This window comes from Corvus hawaiiensis, chromosome 4 (genome assembly GCF_020740725.1).
Source record: "Corvus hawaiiensis isolate bCorHaw1 chromosome 4, bCorHaw1.pri.cur, whole genome shotgun sequence".
NCBI lineage: Eukaryota > Metazoa > Chordata > Aves > Passeriformes > Corvidae > Corvus > Corvus hawaiiensis.
This window is the reverse complement of record NC_063216.1, coordinates 41,948,501-41,960,770: the sequence shown is the minus strand read 5'-3', so window position 1 is coordinate 41,960,770 and position 12,270 is coordinate 41,948,501. Positions and strand designations below refer to the sequence as shown.

The window sequence follows — 12,270 nt, the reverse complement described above, 5'->3', positions numbered from 1 at the left end:
GCCTCCCTGTGGCGAAATTATCACTACAAGGTTCTGCCAAAAGCTATCAGGTTTAGCAATTAATTCACTTACGGTAAGTTTTCTCCACTGTGCAGGTTGTTAGCACGAAGCAGGCCATAGAAAGAGACATGAGTACTGTCTGCTGAGGAGTTCAAATCGTGTTCTTTACCTTCCCTAATCATTGTACGTTTAAGCAGACTTGAACATTTCAGTGCCAGCTCCAAAGCATCCATCCAACACCTGCCTAAAGACAAATTTAGTATTAGACTAAAAATACAGGATTTAACAGAATTATACCACTTCTGTTTCCTAACTGGGAAAATTAGTCCTTTGGGCCTGCTCACATTGCCTTTGAAGACACACTTCAGAGTGGTTCCATGTTACATGCACTGGATTTTACAATCTGGTGGGGATGTAAAAACAACGCACAAATACCCAGCTTTGGTACAAGGGATGCTTCAGGGCAGGACAAGCAAGGTAAATCATGGTTTTGTTAGAGCATATTCCAGCATTTCTTCCTTAATGCAACTCTGGTTCCACCCAGGCCCTGACTGTGGAATGCCTCCAAAGTTGCCTGCAGCCCTGCTCTAATTCTGAAGACTAAGTAACTGCATCATTTGGCAAAATTTGCCCAAGCAATATGATAACAGTGTGGAAAAAGAGCTATAATGATAGCATATAAATAACATTTCAAAAGCTAAAAAGCAGATATTCTAATTTTCTTTGGCAAAAAGTAACTAAACAAATTTGTATATTCTTTCCACTTCTTTTCCATCTATCTAATCCATTTCTCAATATAAAAGGCAAAGAGTCCTATTTTTAAAGTCTGCAGGGGTATGCTTAATTTATCAGTAGATGAAAAGCACCTGCTAGAAAGGCTACACAACAGTCTTAAATTTTTTTTCACATTTTAACTTTAGAAGGTAGTTGCACTGATCACCACCTTCCCAGTGAAGGGTGTTACAAAACTACATTTTGAAGGAATCTTTACTACTAGAACTCTGTGCAACTGCTGCACTTAACACAGAAATGCTTTAATAAGAATACACCCGTATTAGTACTTTACAATGGCACTAGCTTGATATTTAGACACATATTAATACAGCTAAATCACAGATAACCCTTTCCCCCTCCTCTACCTAGTCAACAAAAGGCAACTACAAGGAGTTCAGTAACATTTTCTTCAGGTCAATATTATCCTTTAGTAACCATGTAAAAGTACCAACATAATTGAATGCTCTAAATTAAAGGAGAACCTTAATAACAACTAAACTGCAATCAAAGTGCTGTAACAGACATGATAAGACAATTGAAACCATCTCTTTCTCATAACTAACTGTTGTCACTGCTGAAAATCAATGAAATATCTATTTACCATCTGATTCTGAAGCGGCTCGGATGATCAAGTAACTGCTGGGCAATGGCAGAGTTATAGCACCAACTGCTTCACCTTTAGGACCCTTGAAATACACAAAACAAGAAACAGCATCAGATATTTTAATTCATTTTTACAGTTTATCATTCAATGTAGTAAGAAGCTGACACACTGCAGGGCTATTTACTGTCACTCAGCAACATCTAATGAAGACATGAATGGAAAGATGGACAGCCCTCTTTCACTGGATTTCTTCTTCGAAGACTTCATTCTAAGTATTGGACCCAATTCAAGCCTACTTTTAAAAAGAATGGTCTTTGGGATTAAAAAAAAAAAGTTTAGTTTAGTTGGTGGGTTTGTTTTGTTTTTGGTTTAAATGGGGTTTTTTTTGCTGGTTTTTGTTTGGGTTTTTTTTTTTTTTTTTTTTTGGTTGCTTTGGGTTTTGGTGTGTAGATCAGACTTGGCCAAACTTTTATTTTCACTATGAAGTCTTTCACGCTTCACATTAAAAAAAAAAAATCCAAAAGACCTTTCCATTTCTGTCAACCTTCATTTTGGAATAAAATCTTAAATAACCATTTTGAATTCCCTTCCAAAAAAGTTTACCTGTGGTAACGTAAAGACAATTGATAGGCAAAGAGGGCTGTATTAAACATACGTGAAGCTATCGCTGAAAGCTGGGTTAAGCCTGCCTAACTGATGTGTTAACATACTTTGATCTTTACTGATTTCCCCCAGAGAAGCCTAATGGAAAGCCAGTATAAGGCTTAGAAGAGGGAATTGGAAAGCCAGCAGAAGTTTTGAGCAAAAGCAGGTAAAGGCAGATAATTTTAGAAGCAAGCAAATGAAACAGCCAGAACGTTTCTGAGGGTGAGAAGCAGGTAAAGGAGTAGTCTTGGTGGCACTTAAATACCAATACAGACAAGCTAGAGCTGGTGTAAATGATGTTCAGAAACTCCCAAGGAGTCAGTATAGAGTAACGGCAACTGCGTGTTAGAAACAAGATTCCAAACCTCCACCTCCCCCTGAGAGAGAGGAAAGCTGTGCCTACAAAAAGCCTTTGGTGAAGCAGCAACACTGGGATTAGGAGTTAGGGGTACCAAGAACCAAGATGGACAACCCCAGAGCACGATCACTCCTCACCCCAAGGGCGGGAAGGCAGGGAAGAAGCCCAGTCTCAGCAGAAGAGGGGAGAGCACCATGGCACCACACCAGGCAGGGGTGGGAGAGGTGCTGGGGCGCTGCCCGGAGGGGACCACAGCACCATGGGCGCACCAGCACTGTGCAAAGGCCTCAACCATCGGAAGTCCTTGAAAACACTTGGGTCACAGGACACAGACTAACAGCAGACTTCTGCTCATGAGATCTGCCCTCTGGGTTTATACTGTGGCCACTTCAGGGTATGCTACTTATTCTGTACCAAACAACTACAATTTAGAGGTGCAGGATGGTTTTGGTGTCTGGTTTTGCTTTTTTTTCTGCAAGAAAGTTACACTTCCTGTTTTAACAATATATTGACTAAAACCAAGTGAGTAATTTTTAGCAAAGATTTAAGTAAGTTGACTTATTTTATATAACTGCTCATGGATCTTGATTTCCTCTAATTGGTTACTGTTACAGCAGCACTGGATACTTTTCTTTGGTTTCACTCATTATGGTTTCAAAACCAACTTCCAGTAGTTAGTGATCTGTACAAGAGGCAAATTAGTTTCTGTTTGCTGGGTGACTTTATTTGGATTGTCTCTATTCCTGATGGAATGAGGCTACAACTACTCCAACCCAATGGTCAAGTCAAAAATTCCATTAGATTAAAAAAAATTTGAAGTTTACTTCTTACAGAATATTCATGCCAATAAAACTCAAATGTCATGAACATTCTTTCAAAGACAACAATGGAAACTGATAAGCAGTCACCCCTGAGTAAATTGACTCAGAAAAAGTTATTTGCATTAACTTTTCCAGTTATTAATTTCAGAAAACTGAAATGGCATCAGGACCAGGCACACAAGGAAGACAAAACAAGGTACAGTGCATCAGCTACCTCAGAGTGCAGGAGGAACATCAAAGACCACAGCAACAGGCTTAAGGGAGCATGTGAAGTGACTGGCCACAAACTACTGAAGAAGAGAATTTGCAGTCTGCCAGAAGGACATACCATGGCAAGTGTGTTCAAGCAAGAAAATCTCCGGCAGTACTTATACCTCTACACATGTTTTTTGCAATGCTATCTTTCTGCACGGACTGCAAACAAGGCTCATTTTGCCTTGGACTTGAGGTTCTTTCTGCTAAATCCACTCTAGATCGGTCAATTGCTATTACACTTACACAAGTTTGCCTCACGACAATAAATCTGTAACTAGGATATTATGATTGACTAGGTAAACAAGGCAGAACAGGGCTTCAAACTTAAAGGCCTTTCATTTAAAGGAATCCAGTAATTCTCAACTGCAAATAGCCATACCAAAATGAACAAACGTCACTCCAGCTCTCAGCACATTTAGAATGGACAATATCAACTCGTTCAGGTTTAAAATTTGACCTACCTTAAAAAAGTAAAAATCTGGTAGGGCATGTCCTCTAAATTCTAAATATCTAGTTAAAAAAACAAACAAATCCATTTCTCATTGCCAAGCAATAAAGAAATATAAGACTGATTTGTGATCTTCTGCAGACAGGCCACCACTTTGCAATGCATGTATACATATCATAAATAAAGCACATTAACACCAAACACTATAGATTTGGAAAAGGATATGAAGTTTGTGTTCTGCAAATGTGAGATCACCACTAATTACTGAAAAGTCTGCCTAAGCAAGAATAAATTATTCAAAAGAAACTACAAGTGATTTGATCTAAGTTTGGTAAATTTAGATTAACACTGATAAATGATCACAATTCAGGATGACTCCAAGCATCAGGAATTATACTGCCTGACTTCCCTAGGAAAAGGATGACAAATTTAATACAGCATATTCTACAGATGTGTCAGTACATCTATATCAATTTAAGATTTAGAAGATAAGATAGCTACTGATTGTGAGATTGTAAGATGAATATTGCAGAGGGTATAATTAATTATAACAAGGGCCTTAATATTGTACAGTAATTTCATCTAAAGCAAGAAGTTATTTCAGAAGGAAAATATGTTCACTTGTGCTGTGCTTCCACATCCCCTCTCCACATGCAAACACAAAACAAGAACTACAATAGTTTATCAGGTTATAAACAATGAGTAAGAGCAAGCATTAAAGATCCTTACAAGATATTGAAATAAACCTTTGCCCTGTAGAACACACTGTGCTTCTCAACACAGGTAAGAGCTGCTCACAATATTATGCCATGTATGACAAGGCAAACAGACATCAGAACTAAATGAATATATTTATCCTCCTAACATCATAACAAGCTGCAATATAAGCTAGTATCGCACAAGCAAGCAATCTGCATTTTGACTCTTAAAGCAAATTGAACTAAAGTGACATTTTATTACATGAATATAGAATTGGACACCAAGAAATGTTTCTAACAAAACTCTCTCATTTTGGCAAATCTCCCCTTAATTTCTCATATTTGACTGGTGTAAAATACAATCTTAAACTCTCATTCCTTTCATTTATGTGATGTGTGATGGCATTAACCTTTTTAACAGCAACCCTTTGTACACAACACTTCTGAAGCTCTTTAAGTATACAGAGCAGCATAAATCAAATACCTTTTCTGATAAACAAGACTAGATGTTGAGGGCTTATATTCAGAATAAACAAACCACTGAAGCTCAAACAGAGAACATTGTTCAGCTTTTCATTAAGGTTGTCTTTATTCATAGCTGATTAATGCTAGTCATCCCTTAAGAACCATGCATGCTACCACTAACCTTTGTAGCCCATATAGTCTGCTCCAAAGGATGAAAAAGTTTGAAACAAAAGCCATCTTTTTTAGAAGGCCTCTCGATGAGTTCACAAACGTTCAGCAGCACTGTTCCTACCCACTGGTCATTTTTGGGAGTTTTGTAAAGAAGCAACACTCCTGGTTTCAGTACACACCACAGTTTGGTCCAGCTTTTCAAGGTACCACGAATCTAGAAGATAAATAATTACACTTGTATCTCAGTGAAGTCAATACCAAAACCATCCTCCTTAACAAAATTAAAATTGAAATTTATTAGCTTTTATTTAAAAGCTTTAAAAAGTTTACCCAGGTTTATTAAAGAATATAAAGGTCTGCTTGCTCTTCTGTCTTGATGAGTACTCAATTCTACAAATGGGTATGCACACATCCAGATATGGGAAGTATGACAACTCATCTGAAAACTTAATGAATTTTCCTATTTGAAATATATTTTATCACTAGCACAAGGACATGATAATCTTTGGAAATAAAGCTCCTCTGAACACAGGTCAGACATCTGATAATAAAAATAAGATATTAACAAAATAACTCATATATTCGAAGTTCTTAGATAAAACCTTTTACAACAGCTGTTAGCTTCAACCTGTTTGTGAATTAAAAGAATTCCCGGAATTTCCACATCTCATCAGACTGCTTGCATCAATTCTCTCAACTCTGAATTTTAATTGCTTCTGTGTCTGTAGAACTGAATGACAACTTGACCTCTGAGCAGTGTTTTGGCCTGTTTACATCGATTTTTGCAAAAACTGGAGAAACTTTTTCCTGGCAAGTTATTTGTTTGGAGCAAACAGTAAAAACAGGTTAAAGATCTTCTTTCTTGCACTATTTGTACAGTACTACTATGCTATTCCTAGCCAAAGAATATATTTACAAATGTAAGGAACATGTAGAAATGTATAAACTGCACTACTATTGATAACATGGACTGCTATTTTTGAGATAGCAGTACCAGCTAGCTCTTAAGAGAGGAAAGGAAAATTACGAGAAATACACTGAGAAATCTGCATTCAAATATCCGACTGAATAATTTTTGCTATTGTTATGTATGTAACAGAGTTGCACTTCAAAGCATAAAATGAGAAGGACAAAATGAGAATTGCAAAGCCAACTCATCCCAAAGTGATGGCAATACACACAGGATGCATGTGACTAGGGTGACTGCAGTAAGTGGGAGCTAGGTTCCTCTCTTAGTCCCCTAGGATTTGAGCACAGAGACCTTGGGATGCAATTAGTGGCTGCTGTGCCTGTAGAAAAACATTAACAGCAAGTAAAAGATTGAGCCTTTTCTATTCTGGCCAGAAAGCAGCAAGCAACTAACTGCTCCATCTTCAACTCAGGTTTCACACTTGGATTCTGACCTTCAACCAGTCAGCCATAACAATAACTGAGGGGTCCGTGATTGTGCTAAGTAATTCTTTTGTGGCTCTCTTCTTTTCTTCTCTGTAGTTTTTCTTTTGAACCTGTAAATAATAATAAAAATATTTACAGTGTCACGGCCATAAGCCAGTTATCAGCACAAAAAGGCACTGACCAATATAAGCTGAGGAAAAACCTGCTAAATTCAATTCACAATACAGATATAGAAAAGTAACTTTAAAACAGACTATTTGACTTCAAAGTGCAAACAATTATTTCAAGAGCAGCTACGACGTAGCCAATTTCAGATTCTTCTGCAATTTTCTTTTAAAACTGAGGACTTTGAATCTCCTGTTAGAATCAAAGGGGAGAAAAAACCAACCAAACCAGCCCCCTCCTCTCTTCCTTTCCTGGTGTAAAGTACAAAACCAAAACTGGACTAGGTTCCAATTTATAGGTACATTATCCAATCTGTGGTCCTTACCCACCAGTTATGTTCCCTCCCCAGGAGAAATCTGCAGCAACATATCTCCCTCATTTAAAGCCAAATAATTCTACGTTTCTCCTGAAATGGTATCTGCCAAGCAGTGGAGGTTGGTCTTGCTACAACACAGGGGGAAGTTGGTCTTGCTACAACACAGTAGAAATGCAGTCAAACTGTAATATTGATAATTCCATTTGTCATTTCATTGCATGTAGGTGTCCTGACATCCTTGCCAACTTGAATTAACCTATAATCTTCTGCGTTATTCTACAACATTGTGCCATCTTAAAGACTGCATTATAGAATGCCATTATTCAAGTAAAAATACAGTAAAATTTGGAGAGACTCAACAGCACAGCTTCTCACAATACTTAAATATTCCATTTGGCATTTTTGTCTTCTCATTAGAGAATAAGATAAAACTACATAAATGCATCTATTGTCCACGAGGAGTTACTAGGAAATTAATTCACCTTGAGAGATTCTTTTTTTGTAAGTTTGCTTGAAGATTGAGAGATGTCCTTCTCAGAGCCATTGAAAAGCTTGGATTCAGACTGAAATTCACAACACACATAATAAATAAATAAATGACAATGACAGATACAAGAATATATTACTGATGCTTGCACTTTTGAAAGTGTTTGAAGTGCAATTATGTTTCTAAGGTTCCCATTCCCTCTCACTTCTCTACTGCTTCCCCATTAAAAAAACCCAAACCAACAAACTACAACTTGTAACATGAGGTGTTCACCACCTATTCATGGAGCCTCTTTTCATAAGGGTTTTATGGGAAAGAAGTCTGAGATTCCTTTGGAAGCAGTTGACCTATACACAGTAAGTATTTAGCTCATGTAGACTGTTACTAGACAGAGAATGCTTGAATAGCTAGGCATTATTTTAGCAGAGAGACAATGTTTTAGGAGGATACAGGTGTTTTAACACAGGAGTCATTCCCAGGATGTATGAATCACAATACAGAATCAGCTGTCTTCATGCACAACTTGACAGCTTCTCCAAACGGACTGCTATAGAGGCACTTACCCTGTGACTCATGAAGGAAAATACAGCCTCTTCAGTCTAGAATTCAGTGCTCTATAAAACATCAGAGTAGAAATGCCCACTAATGGCACTCGTTCTGCTCCTTGCTCCCTAATTCCACGCTCTGATTACTTTGCAAGTCATCTTCAAGAAGCTCACGGTGGTGTCAGGCAGGACTGAGACCCAGGTTTTTCGTGACACCCAAGTCCTGTTCATACAGGACAACGAGCTCCCTCAGCACCACATGATCTTCCCCCCCCACCTCTCCCCCATGTCTTGTAAGGTTCAAAGTTTATTCCTAGGGTTTGCTGCCTACTAGTTCAAAGGGAACTCAAGACATCAAACAGTCACTTTAGGAACAGCACTCTTTAGGGGGGGAAAAAAAAAAAGAAAAAGAGGAGTTTATCACAGAGTTTTCATATCATTCCTATTGGAAGTCAGAGAACATTGAGAAGGTATGCACTCTATACAAACTTCAGATAAATTACAAAGAGTTGTATTTCTTTGTACACTGAAACATAAGCCTGGTGGATGCAAACTGTCTGCATTGTCAAAAAAAAAAAAAATCAGCGTAACATTCTAAACTGTGTATTCAATTCAAATTCAAAGACATTTTATTAAAACTAACCCTGAAGATGTTCCACATTTCAAATCTCAAACTACAGTGCAAAGTCTATTCACTGAATTTGTATTTTGGAATACTGTAAAATGACAGTCAAAAATACGCAAGCTTTGAGGAAAACTTACTGCAATAGTAAAAACGGTGCACTTGAGCACTCTCTTAACTCACAAGCTGCTCAAACAAAGGAAACAAAACACAAAGATTCACAAGCTGTACTGAACAATTTAACCTGGATTCTATTTTACATCTTTTATTCAGAACTAAGACTTTACAGGAGTCTACTTAGCTACTGTAAAAAAGATATGTGCAATAACTGACAAAAAGTAATTTTAGCTCAAAACAGGTTTAATGATAAGTAAATTTTCTTTAACTTCTGTATCTGTCTTGGAAAACTGAAGGAAACCTCTTTATTTTGCAATAAAGGTATGTTATTGACACTCAAAATTTAGCCTTAAGATAAGCATACAACTTGAAATTAAATTCCTCTCTCTAGAATTTAAAGGAAATACAGTACCTTAAATGTAACAACAGAAGAGGGGAGAAATGCTTATCACTGTCACATAAGAAGAGGTAATGAATTCATTATGCAAGCTATAATGGAGCAACTTAAGCAAAACATTAAAAAATATTCTAGTTGCTCACTAACAGAAAGCTAAGGCAATCTAAAGGTCACGCATATAAAAGCCCCAAACCAGGAAGTTTCACAGGCTACAAAAACTCCTTTTCTCATTGTCTCAGTTTTAAATCTCAGTAATATGACACTGAGTAAAGGTCTAGATTCACCTATTCAGTGTTTTGAGACAGGTCAGTGCATATTTTTAAGCCAGTAACCTTCTCACTGTTACATCTACACATAGCAAATGGGATAAAAAATTTAGAATAAAACACTTTAAGAGAACCTGCTGTAACTCTCAGCAAAGTACATTCAGTACCAGATTCCAGGCAAGTCCCATCACTGCTTTTCCATTCTCTCTTAGGAAGAAGGGCTGCTATTTCACTTCCACTAGTATAATCAGAGCCCACATGCAGCAATTTAAAAAAATGGGTGAAAAAAAGCATGTATTAGCAGAATTAGGAATCTTGGTCTCATTTTCAAAAGAAAGACACAAAAAAAGTAATAGCAAAGAACACAAAGACTTAAGATCCTGGAAAGACAAGAACCAAGAAAAATATAAGGGAAAGGAAAAAGGAATTGGATAGTCAAAGATAAATGATTCTTGAGAGTCTGGAATAAATTCAAGTCAGAAGAGATCACATTAACTTGATTTCAAAGTCAAACCGATTTTGAGGTTTCTGGACCAACATTTTGATCAGAAGAAAGCTGGATGGTGAAGTACACTTCCTTGATATCCCTGACAAGTGAGGCTCTAGGATGCACTAAAGCAAAAAGATACAAAGTTTCGTGATTCCAAGTCACGTGTAGGACATCAGCGTTTGAAACGCTTAGCTACACACCACAAAACTGCAGCATCAGCTGCAGAAACGAAACTGCTTATCCCGCTGCAATTTCAATGACACCATGTAAGCTGGGAAATGCTACTATAATCTTTACGTCTCTTCGTTTTCCTTCAATATCTTTCTAATGTTTCTCTTTACAGCTCTGCTATGGCAAATATCACAGAAAAATTTGTGTCAAGACCTTGAGTGCAAACCGTATCTCCAAGGGGTGTGGCTGCCTGTGCCCAGGGCAGAGTGCTGTGGGAACAGCTGTGCACAAAAGCAGCAAAAAATCAGGAGTTCCCCCCTTTCCCCTGGGAGCTAGCTGTGCTCAAGATCTGGTCCTCACCTTCCAGAGCAACCCACACCAGCTGCACCCTGACAATCTGTTTAAGTGTTTGCTACCACATCTGCCTCTGTAAAAAGACAGTGGACATCCTAGCAGAAAACACAAAACCATACAGCTGGGTAAATTAGAGCCTTCAAACTCTATGGCAAGGTAATTTAAAATCTATGGCAAGGGAACATCCCACTCCAAGACAACAGCAAGAAGACTCTATATTTAATTTTCACTACTTTGAACCACACATTTGCATGTGATGTCATCCTGGGAACTATATTAAGAAATTCCCTTTAATCTTTATCTATTGCTGAATCTGAAGAGTAATCTTCAAGATTATCTACAACAAAAGTTAAATACATTTGCCTTTAATTAAAAATGCTTACTCCTTTATACACCAACATTTTTAAGCCTGGTTAAGAAGTTGTTTTCCTTACCTTGCTTTTTGACATAGAATATGCCACATCCTCTTTACTTTGTGATGCTTCATCCTTCCCTTTGTCAAAACCTTAAAGAAAAAAAACAGCATTATGCAAATAATTTAAATTCATTAACAATTTACATGAGCTAGCCTTTGAAATAAACTTACCTATGTGTTTAGCATTAAAAAGTACAAATAAATTGGATTTCCAAATAACATATACATACCAATCTGTCTCATCAGTTGAAAACACTAGCTACTACAATATACACTAATTTAATACCCACTAAGAGGCAAGAACAGTCCACTGTATTTGGAAAATGCCACACCTGATCCAATCACCTGATGAATTGTAAATACAATGTGCCAACTTTTGTCCTTTTATTTTCTCATTCTCCCCTACCTGCATACATGCAGGCACAGAGAAGAGTACTAAATAAAGCCTTTTTTTATTTGTTCATTTCTGTAGCTAGGTAATTGTTAAATACCAGCTACATTAAAGCAAATCTGATGAAAAATCACCAGTCAGAATTTTTTTGCAAGAAAATGGAAAAAGTTCCTTACATTAGCCTTGAATTTATACTTCCAACTTGACACTGAAGAAGCATAACTACAAGGCTTTATATTAAAACAGTTAACAAAATCCCATGTTTTTCTTCTGTGACAAACCCCACACCTCCCCAGTAAAGCAAAGTAAGTCTGTGTATGTGTGACAATGGAAAACAGGGACACAACTGGTATGGGTGCTGCCACACAGCTGCTATGTGCCACAGAACATAGACTGAAAACCTGGCACCCTCTCGCAAAAAATCGCCTACTCTGCTTACAAGACACAACATCTCACTCGCTGATCCATTTTATTTGAATAGGGTGGTGGCAGCATACAGCTTTTATAAACAGGAATAAAAAAAAATTGCACAATGCATTTATCTGTGTAAGTCAGCATGCCATCGTTTACTCGCCCTTCAGAGAGAAGGCAGATTAAACCATGCAGTCATACATGGATATCCGAACAGCCCAGGCAGCTGAGAAGCCTGGTCTCAGAAGCTGGGGGTGTCTGAGAGCTGTGCCCACGAGAGGGCATTGCACCAGCAAGGACACCCGGCACCCACAGCCACCGCCCCGGACCAGCCGGGCACGCTGCACCCACCGACACCACCAGAGCTTCAGAGCGTCCCTCCGGGCATGGTCCCGACTTTGGAACACAAGTCGGTATTCTGATCCCCGAAATGAGAAGACTTACCAGGGCAACTCCTTGATTTCACATTCTTCAGGGGAATGTGTGTAT

General features: G+C 37.9%; 1 protein-coding gene across 9 annotated transcripts in view; it reads right to left on the bottom strand.

Annotated features, from left to right (window-relative positions):
* OSBPL8 (oxysterol binding protein like 8) overlaps positions 1-12,270 on the bottom strand; it is an 85,354-nt gene that overhangs the window by 19,559 nt on the left and 53,525 nt on the right. For all 9 annotated transcript variants that reach the window (XM_048300127.1, XM_048300129.1, XM_048300128.1 and 6 more), the window contains 6 exons: positions 10,999-11,069; positions 7,598-7,678; positions 6,643-6,744; positions 5,250-5,453; positions 1,376-1,460; positions 73-244 (listed from right to left, as the gene is read on the bottom strand). In XM_048300127.1, the coding sequence (XP_048156084.1) occupies positions 73-244; positions 1,376-1,460; positions 5,250-5,453; positions 6,643-6,744; positions 7,598-7,678; positions 10,999-11,069 (715 nt within the window). The remainder of the gene's footprint in view (positions 1-72; positions 245-1,375; positions 1,461-5,249; positions 5,454-6,642; positions 6,745-7,597; positions 7,679-10,998; positions 11,070-12,270) is intronic.